General features: G+C 47.1%; 1 protein-coding gene across 1 annotated transcript in view; it reads left to right on the forward strand.

Moving 5' to 3' along the window:
* Positions 1 to 20,326, forward strand: part of LOC139373057 (SH3 and multiple ankyrin repeat domains protein 3-like) — a 380,732-nt gene that overhangs the window by 357,501 nt on the left and 2,905 nt on the right. The window contains exons 20-25 of the mRNA XM_071113096.1: positions 9,934 to 10,014; positions 10,399 to 10,422; positions 10,871 to 11,001; positions 11,394 to 11,499; positions 11,619 to 12,160; positions 12,262 to 14,387. Of these exons, the coding sequence (XP_070969197.1) occupies positions 9,934 to 10,014; positions 10,399 to 10,422; positions 10,871 to 11,001; positions 11,394 to 11,499; positions 11,619 to 12,160; positions 12,262 to 14,387 (3,010 nt within the window). The remainder of the gene's footprint in view (positions 1 to 9,933; positions 10,015 to 10,398; positions 10,423 to 10,870; positions 11,002 to 11,393; positions 11,500 to 11,618; positions 12,161 to 12,261; positions 14,388 to 20,326) is intronic.

Consider the following 20,326-nt stretch of genomic DNA (forward strand, 5'->3'; position numbering starts at 1 on the left):
CGGACAGTGAAAACCCAATCCCACTGTTACCAAGATACCAGACAGCGAAAACCCAAACCCACTGTTACCAAGATACCAGACAGCGAAAACCCAAACACACTGTTACCAAGATACCAGACAGCGAAAACCCAAACCCACTGTTACCAAAATACCGGACAGCGAAAACCAACTGTTACCAAGATACCGGACAGCGAAAACCCACTGTTACCAAGAGACCGGACAGCGAAAACCCACTGTTACCAAGATACCGAACAACGAAAACCCAAACCCACTGTTACCAAGATACCAGACAGCGAAAACCCAAACCCACTGTTACCAAGATACCGGACAGCGAAAACCCACTGTTACCAAGATACCGGACAGAGAAAACCCAAACCCACTGTTACCAAGATACCAGACAGCGAAAACCCAAACCCACTGTTACCAAGATACCGGACAGCGAAAACCCAAACCCACTGTTACCAAGATACCAGACAGCAAAAACCTAAACCCACTGTTACCAAAATACCAGACAGCAAAAACCTACACCCACTGTTACCAAGATACCGGACAGCGAAAACCCAAACCCACTGTTACCAAGATACCGGACAGCGAAAACCCAAACCCACTGTTACCAAGATACCGGACAGCGAAAACCCAAACCCACTGTTACCAAGATACCGGACAGCGAAAATCCAATCCCACTGTTACCAAGATACCGGACAGCGAAAACCCAAACCCACTGTTACCAAAATACCAGACAGTGAAAACCCCAAACCACTGTTACCAAGATACCGGACAGCGAAAACCCAAACCCACTGTTACCAAAATACCAGACAGCGAAAACCCAATCCCACTGTTACCAAAATACCAGACAGCGAAAACCCAAAACCACTGTTAGCAAGATACCGGACAGCGAAAACCCAAACCCACTGTTACCAAATTACCAGACAGCAAAAACCCTAAACCACTGTTACCAAGATACCAGACAGCGAAAACCCAAACCCACTGTTACCAAAATACCGGACAGCGAAAACCCACTGTTACAAAGATACCGGACAGCGAAAACCCACTGTTACCAAGAGACCGGACAGCGAAAACCCACTGTTACCAAGATACCGGACAGCGAAAACCCAAACCCACTGTTACCAAGATACCGGACAGCGAAAACCCACTGTTACCAAGATACCGGACAGCGAAAACCCAAAACCACTGTTATTAAGATACCGGACAGCGAAAACCCAAACCCACTGTTACCAAGATACCGGACAGCGAAAACCCACTGTTACCAAGATACCGGACAGAGAAAACCCAAACCCACTGTTACCAAGATACCAGACAGCGAAAACCCAAACCCACTGTTACCAAGATACCGGACAGCGAAAACCCAAACCCACTGTTACCAAGATACCAGACAGCAAAAACCTAAACCCACTGTTACCAAAATACCAGACAGCAAAAACCTACACCCACTGTTACCAAGATACCGGACAGCGAAAACCCAAACCCACTGTTACCAAGATACCGGACAGCGAAAACCCAAACCCACTGTTACCAAGATACCGGACAGCGAAAACCCAAACCCACTGTTACCAAGATACCGGACAGCGAAAACCCAATCCCACTGTTACCAAGATACCGGACAGCGAAAACCCAAACCCACTGTTACCAAAATACCAGACAGTGAAAACCCCAAACCACTGTTACCAAGATACCGGACAGCGAAAACCCAAACCCACTGTTACCAAAATACCAGACAGCGAAAACCCAATCCCACTGTTACCAAAATACCAGACAGCGAAAACCCAAAACCACTGTTAGCAAGATACCGGACAGCGAAAACCCAAACCCACTGTTACCAAATTACCAGACAGCAAAAACCCTAAACCACTGTTACCAAGATACCAGACAGCGAAAACCCAAACCCACTGTTACCAAAATACCGGACAGCGAAAACCCACTGTTACAAAGATACCGGACAGCGAAAACCCACTGTTACCAAGAGGCCGGACAGCGAAAACCCACTGTTACCAAGATACCGGACAGCGAAAACCCAAACCCACTGTTACCAAGATACCGGACAGCGAAAACCCACTGTTACCAAGATACCGGACAGCGAAAACCCAAAACCACTGTTATTAAGATACCGGACAGCGAAAACCCAAACCCACTGTTACCAAGATACCGGACAGCAAAAACCCAAACCCACTGTTACCAAGATACCAGACAGCAAAAACCCAAACCCACTGTTACCAAGATACCGGACAGCGAAAACCCAATCCCACTGTTACCAAGATACCAGTCAGCGAAAACCCAAACCCACTGTTACCAAGATACCGGACAGTGAAAACCCAAACCCACTGTTACCAAGATACCGGACAGCGAAAACCCAATCCCACTGTTACCAAGATACCGGACAGCGAAAACCCAAACCCACTGTTACCAAAACACCAGACAGCGAAAACCCAAAACCACTGTTACCAAAATACCGGACAGCGAAAACCCAATCTCACTGTTACCAAAATACCAGATAGCGACAACCCAAAAACACTGTTACCAAGATACCGGACAGCGAAAACCCAAACCCACTGTTACCAAATTACCAGACAGCGAAAACCCAAAACCACTGTTACCAAGATACCAGACAGCGAAAACCCAAACCCACTGTTACCAAAATACCGGACAGCGAAAACCCACTGTTACCAAGATACCGGACAGCGAAAACCCACTGTTACCAAGAGACCGGACAGCGAAAACCCACTGTTACCAAGATACCGGACAGCGAAAACCCAAACCCACTGTTACCAAGTTACCGGACAGCGAAAACCCACTGTTACCAAGATACCGGACAGCGAAAACCCAAAACCACTGTTATCAAGATACCGGACTGCGAAAACCCAAACCCACTGTTACCAAGATACCAGACAGCGAAAACCCAAACCCACTGTTACCAAGATACCGGACAGCGAAAACCCAAACCCACTGTTACCAAGATACCAGACAGCGAAAACCCAAAACCACTGTTCCCAAAATACCGGACAGCGAAAACCCAATCCCACTGTTACCAAGATACCGGACAACGAAAACCCAAACCCACTGTTACCAAGATACCAGACAGCGAAAACCCAAACCCACTGTTACCAAGATACCAGACAGCGAAAACCCAAACCCACTGTTACCAAGATACCAGACAGCGAAAACCCAATCCCACTGTTACCAAGATACCGGACAGCGAAAACCCAAACCCACTGTTACCAAGATACCGGACAGCGAAAACCCAAACCCACTGTTACCAAGATACCGGACAGCGAAAACCCAATCCCACTGTTACCAAGATACCAGTCAGCGAAAACCCAAACCCACTGTTACCAAGATACCGGACAGCGAAAACCCACTGTTACCAAGATACCGGACAGCGAAAAGCCAATCCCACTGTTACCAAGATACCAGACAGCGAAAACCCAAACCCACTGTTACCAAAATACCGGACAGCGAAAAACCAATCACACTGTTACCAAGATACCGGACAGCGAAAACCCAAACCCACTGTTACCAAAATACCAGACAGTGAAAACCCAAAACCACTGTTACCAGGATAACGGACAGCGAAAACCCAAACCCACTGTTACCAAAATACCAGACAGCGAAAACCCAATCCCACTGTTACCAAAATACCAGACAGCGAAAACCAAAAACCACTGTTACCAAGATACCGGACAGCGAAAACCCAAACCCACTGTTACCAAATTACCAGACAGCAAAAACCCTAAACCACTGTTACCAAGATACCAGACAGCGAAAACCCAAACCCACTGTTACCAAAATACCGGACAGCGAAAACCCACTGTTACAAAGATACCGGACAGCGAAAACCCACTGTTACCAAGAGACCGGACAGCGAAAACCCACTGTTACCAAGATACCGGACAGCGAAAACCCAAACCCACTGTTACCAAGATACCGGACAGCGAAAAACCCACTGTTACCAAGATACCGGACAGCGAAAACCCAAAACCACTGTTATTAAGATACCGGACAGCGAAAACCCAAACCCACTGTTACCAAGATACCGGACAGCAAAAACCCAAACCCACTGTTACCAAGATACCAGACAGCAAAAACCCAAACCCACTGTTACCAAGATACCGGACAGCGAAAACCCAATCCCACTGTTACCAAGATACCAGTCAGCGAAAACCCAAACCCACTGTTACCAAGATACCGGACATTGAAAACCCAAACCCACTGTTACCAAGATACCGGACAGCGAAAACCCAATCCCACTGTTACCAAGATACCGGACAGCGAAAACCCAAACCCACTGTTACCAAAACACCAGACAGCGAAAACCCAAAACCACTGTTACCAAAATACCGGACAGCGAAAACCCAATCCCACTGTTACCAAAATACCAGATAGCGAAAACCCAAAAACACTGTTACCAAGATACCGGACAGCGAAAACCCAAACCCACTGTTACCAAATTACCAGACAGCGAAAACCCAAAACCACTGTTACCAAGATACCAGACAGCGAAAACCCAAACCCACTGTTACCAAAATACCGGACAGCGAAAACCCACTGTTACAAAGATACCGGACAGCGAAAACCCACTGTTACCAAGAGACCGGACAGCGAAAACCCACTGTTACCAAGATACCGGACAGCGAAAACCCAAACCCACTGTTACCAAGATACCGGACAGCGAAAACCCACTGTTACCAAGATACCGGACAGCGAAAACCCAAAACCACTGTTATTAAGATACCGGACAGCGAAAACCCAAACCCACTGTTACCAAGATACCGGACAGCAAAAACCCAAACCCACTGTTACCAAGATACCAGACAGCAAAAACCCAAACCCACTGTTACCAAGATACCGGACAGCGAAAACCCAATCCCACTGTTACCAAGATACCAGTCAGCGAAAACCCAAACCCACTGTTACCAAGATACCGGACATTGAAAACCCAAACCCACTGTTACCAAGATACCGGACAGCGAAAACCCAATCCCACTGTTACCAAGATACCGGACAGCGAAAACCCAAACCCACTGTTACCAAAACACCAGACAGCGAAAACCCAAAACCACTGTTACCAAAATACCGGACAGCGAAAACCCAATCCCACTGTTACCAAAATACCAGATAGCGAAAACCCAAAAATACTGTTACCAAGATACCGGACAGCGAAAACCCAAACCCACTGTTACCAAATTTCCAGACAGCGAAAACCCAAAACCACTGTTACCAAGATACCAGACAGCGAAAACCCAAACCCACTGTTACCAAAATACCGGACAGCGAAAACCCACTGTTACCAAGATACCGGACAGCGAAAACCCACTGTTACCAAGAGACCGGACAGCGAAAACCCACTGTTACCAAGATACCGGACAGCGAAAACCCAAACCCACTGTTACCATGTTACCGGACAGCGAAAACCCACTGTTACCAAGATACCGGACAGCGAAAACCCAAAACCACTGTTACCAAGATACCGGACTGCGAAAACCCAAACCCACTGTTACCAAGATACCAGACAGCGAAAACCCAAACCCACTGTTACCAAGATACCGGACAGCGAAAACCCAAACCCACTGTTACCAAGATACCAGACAGCGAAAACCCAAAACCACTGTTCCCAAAACACCGGACAGCGAAAACCCAATCCCACTGTTACCAAGATACCGGACAACGAAAACCCAAATCCACTGTTGCCAACATACCAGACAGCGAAAACCCAAACCCACTGTTACCAAGATACCAGACAGCGAAAACCCAAACCCACTGTTACCAAGATACCAGACAGCGAAAACCCAATCCCACTGTTACCAAGATACCGGACAGCGAAAACCCAAACCCACTGTTACCAAGATACCGGACAGCGAAAACCCAAACCCACTGTTACCAAGATACCGGACAGCGAAAACCCAATCCCACTGTTACCAAGATACCAGTCAGCGAAAACCCAAACCCACTGTTACCAAGATACCGGACAGCGAAAACCCAAACCCACTGTTACCAAGATACCGGACAGCGAAAACCCAATCCCACTGTTACCAAGATACAAGACAGCGAAAACCCAAACCCACTGTTACCAAAATACCGGACAGCGAAAACCCAATCCAACTGTTACCAAAATACCAGACAGCGAAAACCCAAACCCACTGTTACCAAATTACCAGACAGCGAAAACCCAAAACCACTGTTACCAAGATACCAGACAGCAAACACCCAAACCCACTGTTACCAAAATACCGGACAGCGAAAACCCACTGTTACCAAGATACCGGACAGCGAAACCCACTGTTACCAAGAGACCGGACAGCGAAAACCCACTGTTACCAAGATACCGGACAGCGAAAACCCAAACCCACTGTTACCAAGATACCAGACAGCGAAAACCCAAACCCACTGTTACCAAGATACCGGACAGCGAAAACCCAAACCCACTGTTACCAAGATACCGGACAGCGAAAACCCAAAACCACTGTTACCAAAATACCGGACAGCGAAAACCCAAACCCACTGTTACCAAAATACCGGACAGCGAAAACCCAAACCCACTGTTACCAAGATACCGGACAGCGAAAACCCAATCCCACTCTTACCAAGATACCGGACAGCGAAAACCCAAACCCACTGTTACGAAGATACCGGACAACTTAAATAACACCCATCCCAAAACCCCAACAAAGAACAGGTGAAAACAATTAGACAAAAACAAATTAAAAGGAAAAAGGGATCGGTGGCAGCTAGTAGACCGTCGACGACGACCGCCGAGCGCCACCCGAACAGGAAGGGGAGCCACCTTCGGTGGTATTCGTGACACACTTCGGTGGTATTCGTGACACATTTCTTTAATCTGAGCCTGGGTAAAAGTGTTTGTCCTCTGACCTGGAGGGAAGCTATAGTCATTCCGCTACCCAAGAATGGTAAAGCATCCTTTACTGGTTCTAACAGACAACCAATCAGCTTGGTGTTCGACCAGATATAATGTTATTTCTCTGTGAATAATTAACAGACTTTCAGCATGCTAATAGTGAAGGGCACTCAATATGTACTGCACTTACACAAATGACTGATAATTGGCTGAAAGAAATTGTTAATAAGAAGATTGTGGGAGCTGTATTGTTAGACTTTACTTCAGCCTCTGATATTACTGACAATAATCTGTTATTGTTGACCATAATCTGTTATTGTATGTGTTATGGCTTTATATCGTCTACCATATCATGGGTTGAGATCTATCTATCCAATAGAACACAGAGGGTCTTCTTTAATGGAATATGATTTAATGTAAAACATGTAAAGTGTGGTATTCCGCAGGGCAGCTGTCTTGGTCCTTTACTGTTCTCTATTTTTACTAATGATCTACCAGTAGCCTTAAAAAGCCTGTGTGTCTATTTACATTGATGAGTCAACATTATACACATCAGCAACCCCAGCTAGTGACCCTTAAGAGGTTAACAAAGAGTTGCAGTCAGTCTTGGAATGGGTGGCTAGTAATAAACTAGTCCTGAACATATCCAAAACTAAAATCATTTTATTTGGCACAAATCATTCCCTAAGACCTCAGCTGAATTTGGTAACGAATGATGTGGCTGCTGAGCAAACTTCTTGGTGTGATGTTAGATTGCAAATTGTAATGGTCATGGCATATTGATTCAATTGTTGTAAAGATCGGAAGAGGTCTGTCTGTGATAAAGAGTTGCTCTGCTTTTTTTAACACCACATTCGACCCGCAGGCGCTGATTTTTTCACATCTTGACTATTTCCCAGTTAAATGGTAGGAGCTGCAAAAAAAGGCATAGGAAAGCTGCAGCTGGCCCACAACAGAGCAGTACGTCTTGCCCTTCACTGTAAAAAGAGGGCTAATATCAAAAAGATGCATGCCAGTCTCACTTGGCTTAAAATAGAAAAAAAGATTGACGGCATCACTTCTTGTTTTTATGATAAATATTACAGTGATGAAAATTCCAAATTGTCTGTATGTTCAAATAACATACCGTTCTCACAGGCATACTGTATGTACCCCACAAGAGACATGCCACCAGGGGTCTTTTCACAGTCTCCAAGTCCAAAACAACAACACACAGTATTGTATAGAGCCATGGTTGCATGGAACGCCCTTCCATCTCAAATTACCCAATCAAACAGCAAAATCAGCTTTAAGAAAACAATAAAACAACACCTCACAGCACAACGCCTTTCCCTTTGCTGACCTAAATAACTTGTATGTTTATGTAAAGTAATATGTTTCTGTTAAGTGTTTTGTCAGCACAAGACCTTTTGTATTTCTATATTTCAAGAAAATGTATGTTGCTCTGTCCTTGATCTGTCCTTGTCTATTATTGTTATGTACTATGTCATGTTTGATGTTTTTTATGTTTTGATCCCAGGAAGAGTATCTGCTGCTTTTGCAACAGATACTGTTGATCCAAATAAAATCCTGAATCCTAAACTACCCCATGAAGTTCTACTGAGCCGGCTCTGCTCTGCGTGGTTGTTCTGTGATGTTCTTAGCTGTTCTAAGCTGTATTTAATACTCTAAAAGGCAGCACTCCTGCTCCAAGTCAACTTTTTCTCCAGTTCCTAACTCTGCAGACACTCTCACAATCACCCGCCCTCGCTCTCTCTCTCTCTTTCTCTCTCGTTCTCTCGTTCTCTCTTTCTTTCTTTCTTTCTTTCTTTCTTTCTTTCTTTATTTCTTTCTTTCTTTCTTTCCTTCTTACACACACACACACACACACACACACACACACACACACACACACACACACACACACACACACACACCTCATAGCTCACACACATCCCTCTGCACCAAGCCAAACCTTGCTACCACCATGGTAGCCATAGCAACATGCTGTGTGTTTGAATGAAGCATTGCAATACTCTCTCTCTAGTGCTCTCTCAATCTTTCTCTTTCTGTCTCTTTCTCTCTCCGTAGTTTAAATGAATATGCTGACCGGTGATGAAGTGATAGCGTATGGACGAGATTAGATCAGATCTATAGCTGCTCAGTGTAGCTGCGTAGCCAGTATGTGGTAGCATCCAGATGTTCTGCTGATCCGTTTTATCTCTCCACAGTGGTGCATTGAGACGGGACTGGCTGGTTGACAGTATATTGAATGAGGTGCTGTATTGTATTGTGCAGAGACTGGGAGGTATGCTGCTGTATTTTAACATGCACAGATTATACAGTGTGTTGGGTGGTGAGCTGCAGCATGGATTTCATAGGCTGTGAAGGTGTGACTCTGTGCTGGTGTATTTTAGCTGTGATAATGTGTAGCTACACATGTCATATAGCACAGTGGGAGGTATTGTACTCTAGTAATTGATGCTGTGATGGTATGGACTATCTATTTTGAAGGATTGTATTGTCACATGTTAACAGTGAGCTTTTCTGGTGTTATTTGGATGTGGACTGGATATTATAATAATTATATGTAAGTGTTTGGTAGTGGTTGTGGACTGGCACAGCACTAATAGTGAGCTGATCTGTAATAGTTAGTAGGCTATACTAGGGTCTTCGATGGTTTTGGATGCTAGCGGAGATGACTGTACGTGGACTGGTGTGAATGTTGTGGTGTGGTAGTGTATTTCCAAGCTGTGGAATTTACAGTTATTTATTTGTCTTCCTCTGCCAATGCCGCATGGCAGAATGTACTCCCCACCGGAGTGGTGAGTGTGGTGGTGAGTGTGTGTGAGAGTGTGTGTGAGAGTGTGTGTGTGACGGGGGGAAAGAGCGAGGGATGATCAAAAAGAGTGTGTCTACCCGCCTGAACAAGTCGTCCAGCTTTCCCCAAGTTGACCAGGGGAAGGCTGCGAAGACAGGATGGAGCTTCCGGCTGGGCCACGCTCGCAGGGCGCAGAACAGCAGGGTCAAAGGGCCTTCCTCCTCACCTTCAACATCATCATCCTCACCCTGTGTTTTCTCCACAGCTCCCCCGCCACCCAAGAGAGCCCCCAGTACCACTTTGACACTGCGCTCCAAGTCTATGACCGCCGAACTGGAGGAACTGGGTTAGTGTGAGAACACAAAGATGCAAACATTCACACATTTGTACACAAACAAACACTGACACATATCTCCCCATTCTCTCTTTCTCTTTTTCTGTTTCTCTCTCCCCTATTCACTTAACCGTGGTTAAAATATGCTTCCTGCCTTCATACAACTTAGAACATCTCTTTAGCTCTGACAGCATGATCTTTTCTTTCTCTTCACCTGTTGACATTTCCTTTCTCTTTGATGCATTCACTCTCTCTCTCTCTCTCTCTCTCTCTCTCTCTCTCTCTCTCTCTCTCTCTCTCTCTCTCTCTCTCTCTCACTCACACACACACACACTCACACACACCCTGACCCACAGCGTTTTCTGCCATCGTTGACATGATCTCTCTTTCACCAAGCTTCCGTCCGGAGGAGGAGAGGAGGTGAGCCTGAGTGGAAACCAGTTGAGGCATCATCATGGCCTCTCTGAGCGTGACAGATACACTGTTCATTATAGATGAAGCACCGGCACGGCATGGGCACTGAGCTCTGAGTTAGTCAGTCAGTCAGTTAGGACCTGCTTCTCAATCTGGATGCTCCCAAAGATATGAAACTCAGACGCTATACACCGTGCCTCCGATCCATCATAGTGAAGGTTTCTTTAGTTGTATGATATGCATGTTGTAATTGTCAACTGTAAATGTATTTGAACACATGTAGGCTTGCATGGTTGTGTTGATATTGTGTGTAGATGTGATATTGTCTAGATGTTTGATAGGGACAAGGAGCTGTGCATTGTGTGTAAACACTCACAATTTGTAAAAAGTATTTTGGTCCATACGTGCTGTGTAGCTTTATTCAAACTGTGTTGTCTGTGTGATCCCTGTACAGAAAGGCTAGATGAGATGCTAGTGCCTCAGGAGCCTGTGACGTTACGTTCCCAGCCCACAGAGGCCGACTACAGAGCTGCCACTGTCAAACAGAGACCTACCGGCAGGAGAATCACACAATCAGAGATCAGTGTGAGTATATTCACACACACACACACACACACACACACACACACACACACACACACACACACACACACACATGCGCAGAAACAAATCAATGCACATTCTCTCTCCCACCCACCCACGCACTCACACAAACATACATATCTGAACACACATATTCACATACACACATATTCACATACACACATATTCACATACACACATATTCACATACACACATATTCACATACACAGGCCAACCCTGGTGACACAGACCTACTAGCCGCAGAATAATATCAGCATATATACCCTCCCACACACTCACATACAGTACATTCTGTTTTGTGTAAAATGTGTGTGTCTGAAACCAATGTGTATTTCTCTGTGTGTGGGTGTGTGTGTGTGTGTTTGTGTTGCAGTCGTTGTTTGAGAGGCAGGGCATGGCATTACATGGTGGGCTCCACCCAAGGATGGAGAGGGCTCATATGCAGCTGCCTAGAGGGATGTCCAGGACCAAGTCATTCGGTAACACCTTTCACCTTTAGTACAGTACTCAATCAATAACTTGACAACTGTAGTGCAGCATCTGTGTACTGCTTTAGGCTCTCTATCTCTCTCTGACCTTTTCCCCCTGACCTCTCCAGGTGCGACTGAGGAGGACCGTCTGTCAGTTTTGGCTGGAGAACACCGTTTCCCCCGGAGCTCCTCAATGACGGACAGCCTCAGAGACCACTCCCACTCCCATTCTATCCCGCCCCCTCCCCAGACCGCACCTCCTCCTCCCCCTTCCCTCTACTACCTGGACACTGGCCCTCCTCCTGCTTTCTGCCCCCCTCCTCCCCCTGCCAGGGGTCATAGTCAGGGTCATGACCCTGGGGGTCGTTCCAGCTTCAAGCCCTCCTCCCTGGACCTGGACCGGCCCTACGACCCATCACCCCGCCAGTCCTCCCACGCCGAACGCCAGAAGAAGGCAAGGTCAATGATTATTCTACAAGATTCCTCCCACTTACCCGTGGAGCCCACCGACATTCCCCGCCCCTCCGCATCCGCTACACCACCAGAGCGAATCAAACGGAAAGGCCGGGTGATAGACAACCCGTACGCCAATGTTGGCCAGTTTAGTATTGGATTGTACACACCCACCAAGCCCCAGCGCAAGAAGAGCCCTCTGGTGAAACAGCTACAGGTAGGTTATTCTATTTATTCTGATTATTGTTACTATAGCAAGTGAACAAAGTTTATTTTGAAGTTTAAGTTTCTAATTTCTTGTCCTATCTACCCCTCCAGGTGGAGGACGCACAGGAGAGAGCCAGCATCGCCTTGGCCGCTGCCCACTCCCGAGAGACCTCCCCCTCTGGCCGACACCCACACACCCACAGCCACACACACACCAGCCGGGCCGACTACTACCAGCAGCAGCTGAAGGTGGAGCGCGAGCGTACGCGTCTCCAGGGAGAGGCCCTGCTACAGGGGAAAGGGCCGTTCGCTGTCGCTATCGCTGGCGCCGTGAAGGACCGAGAGCGCCGACTAGAGGAGCGGAGGAAATCCACAGTCTTCCAGTCGGTGGGGACCATGGAGGGGGGGTCGGGGTCTGCCCCTGAGCCCCCCTCCTACACCACATCTAGATCCATCGATGAGCGCCTGCTCAGCAGAGAACTAGGCCAGCTGCCACCCCCCGCCCTGGCCCTGCGCCCCTCACCTGGCGGCACTACCTTCATCCACCCACTCACAGGGAAGCCCCTGGACCCTAACTCACCCCTTGCTCTTGCGCTGGCCGCAAGGGAGCGAGCACTTACCTCCCAGAGCCAGTCCCCCGCCAGCAGCCCTGAGCCCAGGACTAAACAGGACAGGGCTGGTGTTGGAGGTCAGGGGGCTTCGCTTTTCATCGAAAGCCAGACCAAAGAGCCTCAGCATGGGGGCGGGAGGCCGGGGTCGCCCCAGGCTGGTAAATCCCAGTGGGGAGTGTCATCACCCGCCTTGCTTCGCCAGGAGATGGAGGGAAGAGGGGAGGAGAGGAAGGAGGAGAGGAGAACGGAAGATAAGAAGAGTATGTTGATCAGTATCATGGACACATCACAACAGAAGACAGCTGGACTAATCATGGTCCATGCCACCAGTAACGGCCAGGCGGTGGGGCTGGGACCAGGGCTGGAGCAAACCCCCACCTCCCTAGCTACCGAGCCCAGTAAACCCTCCCTCAGTCGGGCTCTTTCGCCCAGCCCATCTGCCTCTCAGCCCCAGGCCCAGGGCCAGGGCCCTTCCAGTCCAGCCCAGGCTCCCCTGGCCCAGGGCAGTTCAGAGGAAGATGTGGAGCCTTACACAGTGAGCCTACCTCCAGCCATGCTGTCCTCCAGTGATGAAGAGACCAGAGAGGAGCTGAAGAAGATCGGGGTGCTCCCACCTCCGGATGAGTTTTCCAACGGGTTGTTGGCCAATTCACAAGCCCAAGCCCAAGGGACCCCTGTACCCCAGTCTAAATCCATCACTTCCCCTACAACCCCTACTCTCCTCACCCCTTCCACCACCACCCCAAACCCCAGCCTGACCCCCACCCAACCCCAGGGCCCTCCCCTACAGCCTACCCCCGGAGGAGCAGTCGTCTCAGGGAAACCTTCATACCCGGACCAGCCCCATCCTCCAGCCCTGCTGGCTGAGTCTGGTTCAGCAGCAGACTCTGGTGTGGAGGAGGCAGACACACGCAGCTCCAGTGAGAGAGAGCGAGACCACCACCTGGAGACCACTAGCACTGTGTCCACCGTCTCCAGCATGTCCACTCTGTCCTCAGAGAGTGGCGAACCCGCTGACACACACACCTCCTATGCCGACGGGCAGACCTTCGTGCTCGACAAGCCGCCAGTGCCTCCCAAGCCCCGGCTCAAGTCCCACTTTGGAGGCAGTAAAGGCCCGGTCACCTTCAGGGATCCGCTGCTGAAGCAGAGCTCTGACAGCGAGCTGTTATCCCAGCAGCAGGCGGCTGCTCTAGCCGCAGCAGCAGCCGGAGGGGCAGGGCTGGGGCATGGAGGCCTAGGTTCTGGAGGCCTGGGTTCTGGAGGCCTGGGGCATGGAGGCCTGGGTTCTGGAGGCCTGGGTTCTGGAGGCCTAGGGTCAGGCTCTATATCTGGCCTGGTTGGAGGCCCCGGGAGGCCCCGCTACCTCTTCCAGAGGAGGTCCAAGCTGTGGGGGGACCAGATGGAGGCGCGAGGACCCGGAGTGGGGTTAGGGATGGGGAGTCTGGGGAGTCTAGGGGGGTTGGGGTTGGGGCTGGGGGGTGAGGAGGGGGGGAAACCATCGGTGATGGGGGAACTAAGTTCCAGATTGCAGCAGCTGAATAAGGATACCCGGTCACTGGGGGAGGAGGAGCCACTGGGGTCATCGCTGGACCCTGGGAGGAAGTCCCCTGTGACAGGCGCCAGGTAAGATAGGACAGAGGGAGGCTAACTGAACATGGCCAAACCAACCTTAGGCCCTATTCAAGTACTTCAAGATGCATCATTCTTTCCTCCCTTCCTTCAAGTAATCAAGAATCAAGAAGGAATCCAACACCTTTTGGGTGGATGAAAGCAAGGTTCCATTAGGCTACACAGCTTTTACATATCCACTCAGCTGTTACTGTTCAAATAGTTCCACGTTAGGTTAAAAACAAAGTTTGTAAACATTGAATTCTAATGATCACTGCTGGGTGTGTTGTGCATGGTTTGCTCTTTCCCATGACGAAGTATTCCACTGCCGCCCTATCCCCTGCACAGCCGACTGCAGTGGTAAGTAAATAAGAGAGACTGAGGGTTGAAGACACACCTAGGCAATGGTACGATGCTAGCGTTAGTCTTCCCTAGCAATGCAAGGTCAAACAGGCCCTTTCATTAGCGATCCCCATCTGGTATCAGCAATATTAAGGTGGGGTAATAGGGTTAGAGTTGAGATTACTCTTAGACATGTTGGTGTGGAACCTTCATCAGAATGCAGCTTCCATCCATGATACCTGTGGAGTGACTGTTTGACACGCCATTTATTTTATTTCCACTGTTCTACTGAAAGTCCTTTGTATTCCTACAGATGTGACACGGACATGGAAGAGAGTAAACCTTAAGTTTATAGCTTCTAGGGTAAACCCAAACACATTTTATATGTTTTTCCTAACCAGCCTAACAACTAACCCCATGGGAATGGAATAACCCTACTTACATTTTCAGATTTTTTTATTTGTATTTATCAAACTGCCATGTCAGTTGTTTCCTTGTTTGCATGATCCACTTCCTGACCTCTCAACCAATACAATGAGACATCAGGCTCATCATACAGTAACTAGTAAATCACTTCCTGTGGAGGGCCATAAAACATGACTATGTGTAATTCCATATATAACCTATATACATTTAGTACTGTATCTCTCTGAGACTCCACCATTATAATGTAAAATCTATATATTTTCAGTAACTGATTGGAGATTTAAATATTATTTTGTGTAGCTCTTTAAAGATGTACAATGTACAGTACATATTCTCTCATTAGGACTGCTAGGTCTAGACTGAGTAAACCTCAGATCATCTCAAATAATTTGATTATGTAATTCTGTACAGTACAGAGATTATAGACCACCTGGAACATGCTGAGTTCTACACTCTGTTCCCAGTTTCCATGGTGACAGCATTGGCCTGCCATCCACAGTCGGCTTTGTTGTATCGAGTCAGTAAATCAGCTCTAAATCTAATAACAGTCAATAAAACACTGTGTGTGTGTGCATGCACGTGTGTGTGCTGGGTTGGTCGATCAGTCAGTCAATGCAAACAAGGTAACACAGGGCCTGGAGGCATGCACTTCCTGAACGCTTCTTCTCATCTCACACACATACACTCACCTCTGACATTTACCTATGACCTGACCTATGACCCTACCAACTGACCCTCTCCACACACACCTCCCTCTCTCCTATGTGCAGTGTTCAGCTGGAGTGGGTAAAAGGTGCCTCTAACCACTGATACTGGATCAAATCGTTTTTTAACACCACGTGGTTTAAGTTATGGATTGGGGGTTGGGTAATCTGATCCTAGATCAGTGGTTATGGTTAACATCTATCTCAAGCTCTCTCGCTCTCCTTAGATTCCTACCATCTCTCTCCTTTCTGCCACCAACCATGTTCACACTCTCCTTCCACTATGGTCTTCTGACTGCTTAAAGGGATAGAACAACCCAAAAGTCTGTCAGATGTCTGATACCAAATAATGAATGGAATCTGCAGACTTCTCCTGATGCATATACAATAGCAGGATCTACACATACTATATATAAGATCATCTATACAATATAATTACATACATGTTGGTTATGGACTACACAACTTTTAGCCAAACTTTTTAGGTATAAAAACATCTGACATTTTTCTGGAGTGAACTGTCCCTTTAACATTCAGAGAGATTGGGCTACATGAACGATCCCTCCCACCCCCTCAATCAGCTTCAAGCACATCAGCAGAGATGCAGTGGGGTAAACTGTCACCTATTGTAGAAATATTAATGCACATTTGCTTGCATTTACATGAATGTGCTTTAGTTGTTATTATTAGTTTGGACTTCCTTAATTTAGTAGCCTTTTATATCTAATGTTGATCACATAATGAATAGTGATTGGTGGATGTAGGTAGGGGATAGTGGCTATAGAGTATAAAATCGTTTAGATGTGGTTAGTTAGTGTGAGGCTCAGTTGACCAGCCTTACGGATAGCAATAGTCTTCTATTTCAAATGGATTCCTCTCCTCACCTCCTCACCTTAATCTGCACCGAACTGCTCTGGACAGGTGAAAGCAACATGTGGGATGCCTAATTGGAATTCACTTTCACCTGTCCAGTTCCTATCATATGATGAGGTGACTATTAAGTAAATAAGGGAAGAGGAAAGCGAGAAGAAAATAAGTGATTTTAGGACTATTGAGATGGAACTCTGATGCCTGTGTTTGTCTACTGAGCAGGAGGACCAGTTATGACTACCAGTACCACCCTGACCTCGTTGTGGATAGGAACAGTAGTGGCGGCCTGCGAGCTCGCCTCAACTCTCTCTCCATGAAGCTCAGCAATGTTCTCAGATAAGGTTCTGAGGGACACTACTATTATAGCATTTTATAGAGTAGTTATGGTTAGTCATATAGCATAGCAAAGCAAATGTGTTGGATATTTCACCATGTGTTTGAAGCAAGTATCACATACCGTCAACTCAGCCAATCCCAGAGCTGGACTCTGACATCACCTATATTCCCTCATACCATGATGTCACATGTGTCATGTGACAGAGTGTTCTGATTGGCCCACTCCTCTCTCTCAGTTAATTTCACTCGTCTTGACCTTATCCAATCAACATCAACCCCTCTGCTTCGTCCCGCCCCTAACGTCATCCGATACTTATTTTTCTACTGACTTTTCCTTTTCAGTTTAAATGAAGGAAAAGCAGAAATTATACACACAGTTATTATTTCTGTCTCTTCCTCCCTCTCATTCTTCACACAGTTGCAGAACTCACTCGTGTGATTTCTGTGGTGTGATCACTCACTCAGTGTTCCTCCATACATTTAACACCATTCCCTGTCTGTCCCATTCATATGTATCCATACCGCCACAAATGCTATATGTCTCATTCATTCATGTCCACTCATGCTATGTTGTCATAGTTTTAGCTGGTTCAGGAAGTCATGTTTGTCATTGGTTTGTGTTGTGGTCTTGGCCTTCTGTTCTTCTCTGATCTTTGATTTATGTTACATATGTTACAGTGATTGTGTTGGGGATGGCATTGGTCCACTGACTAATTACTTATCACACACTACACTATACACTTTACTCTACTATACTGTACATTACTATGAGTCTCCATAACCTGAGTTTAAACCCACAAACACACAGAGTCAGGAGACTCTTGCCATTCATCCTGTTTCTTGTTGTTTTATTTTGGTTTGAATTCTTTATTTTGTTCAGTGTTTGAGATGTGAATAGTGTTCTCATTTCTCTCTCATGTGGCCTGCTGGACTCATCGGGTTCTGATTTACTCAACTCTGCTGTCGTTGTCATGTCAAACACACACATACACCACACATAAACACACACTAACACATGCAACACACACACACACACACACACACACACACACACACACACACACACACACACACACACACACACACACACACACACACACACACACACACACACACACACACACACACACACAAACAAACAAACAAACAAACAAACAAACAAACCATGCATACACACAGACATACAAACATTGGCTTGACATGGCCAGCGGAGTTATCTAAAGCAGCCAGGTGTGACTAGCAGGCTACGTCTCACGGACTGATGCTAACATTCTCTCCCATTGCTCTCTCTCTGCTCACCTTGCATGCTCCGCCACGCTGCACTGATCTGATTGGTCTAGAACTGACTGTACGCCCAGGAGGGCAAGACGACTGTGTAAGTGCGCATGGAGTTCATGTCATCTCACTCCGCCTACCTCTGTAGCTACCAACCCTCTTACGTCTTAAACCCATGCCACATAGCCCTCTCCCAACACACACACACAAATGCCTTGGCTGTTTCCCACCTCTCCACCCCTCCCTCCCCTTAACCCCTCACTCTCTCCTCTCATTCCTGCGGTATTGACTGTTCTTCACCTCAAAGCTCTCAGGACTCACACTGCACTGTGATTTAACAGCGTCAAGCATAGACAAATAATCAAACCATTACTAACATTATCTAACACTGCACACAGAGTACAATCCGTAGTGAGATTCATGGAAAGCGCTGGGATGTCGTATGAATACGTTACTTTGCACATCATTTGCAGTGTGAGGACTGAGTTAGTGTTGTAGCTGCCATAGCTCGCTCTCTCCTTTCTTTCCCATAGAGAAGACCATTTGTTCCCCCATACAGAGCCCTACCCCTGTCTATTGTAGCGTAATAGAGACATGACCCTTACTCTTACTGCATGCATGGTCAGCTTTTTGACCCAAAATATGCTGACACAAGTAAATAATGTTCACTGCTTTTATTTGTGTATGTTTGCGTGTGTTCTTGTTTGTGTGTGTGGTTGAAGTCCTGGTCAGGTTTTGACCAATTATGCTACAGCTCTGTAATTTGTTGGAGGTTACAGGAAGCTTGTATCATGTTCCTGTGACAGGACAGAACCACAAACCCTCCATCACACATCCACATGGCTTTATACTGGGCCATTAAAGAAAAACATGCCATTTCATGTCTATTTGAGAGTCAGGGTAAGGGTTTTAAGAGGGAATAGGGCTTCCATGTCAAAGTTAGTTCAGAGTAGAGTTTAAAAATGGGCATCTGAAAAGCTATCCTCCCATGCTGGGAGTCAGGACCAGTTTCTGAGTCTCTATAGAGTTAAGAATGGCCACTAGTGAAACTGTACCAGTTTCTGGGTCCCGTCTGTGAGACTGGAGCTACCATGTTGGCTGACAGTTTCTGAGTCTCAGTGGGATTTAGAATGGGCACCAGTGAAACTGAGCAGTGGGAGCTAAGGAAATGCTGATGAGGACTCTGAGTGTGAGAGGACAACTCGCTTGGCAATGAGGCGGAATGAAGTTTCACTAAAGTAATTTACAAAAGAGAGAAGGAAAGTGAGAGAGGGAGTGAAAGATCGAGAGTGATCAGCAGAGGTACTCTCAGTAAATTGCTCTGTCAAAGTGAGCTTGGTGTTGCTGGATCATCTTCCACTAGCTAGACGGTATGCAGCTCTCGTGTCTCATGCGCTCCATATGCCAGTGACCGGAGAGAGGAAACCGAAAGAGAACAAAGAAAGATACAAGACAGAGAGACTACATACAGGGAGACTACAGACAGAGAGACTACAGACAGGGAGACTACAGACAGAGAGACTACAGACAGGGAGACTACAGACAGAGAGACTACAGACAGGGAGACTACAGACAGAGAGACTACAGACAGAGAGACTACAGACAGAGAGAGAGACTACAGAGAGAAAGTCTGCAGACAGAGATGCTACAGATAGAGACTACAGAGAGAGAGAGACTACAGACAGAGAGCGAGACTACAGAGAGAAAGTCTGCAGACAGAGATGCTACAGATAGAGACTACAGAGAGAGAGACTACAGACAGAGACTACAGAGAGAGACTACAGAGAGAGAGACTACAGAGAGAGAGACTACAGACAGAGAGACTAGATGCAGAGACTACAGACAGAGACTACAGACAGAAAGAGTACACAGAGAGAGACTACAGACAGAGATTACAGAGAGAGAGACTACAGACAGAGAGACTACAGACAGACTACAGACAGAGACTACAGCGAGAGAGACTACAGACAGAGACTACAGACAGAGACTACAGAGAGAGAG

The sequence above is a fragment of the Oncorhynchus clarkii genome, chromosome 2 (assembly GCF_045791955.1).
Source record: "Oncorhynchus clarkii lewisi isolate Uvic-CL-2024 chromosome 2, UVic_Ocla_1.0, whole genome shotgun sequence".
In the NCBI taxonomy this organism is placed as follows: domain Eukaryota; kingdom Metazoa; phylum Chordata; class Actinopteri; order Salmoniformes; family Salmonidae; genus Oncorhynchus; species Oncorhynchus clarkii.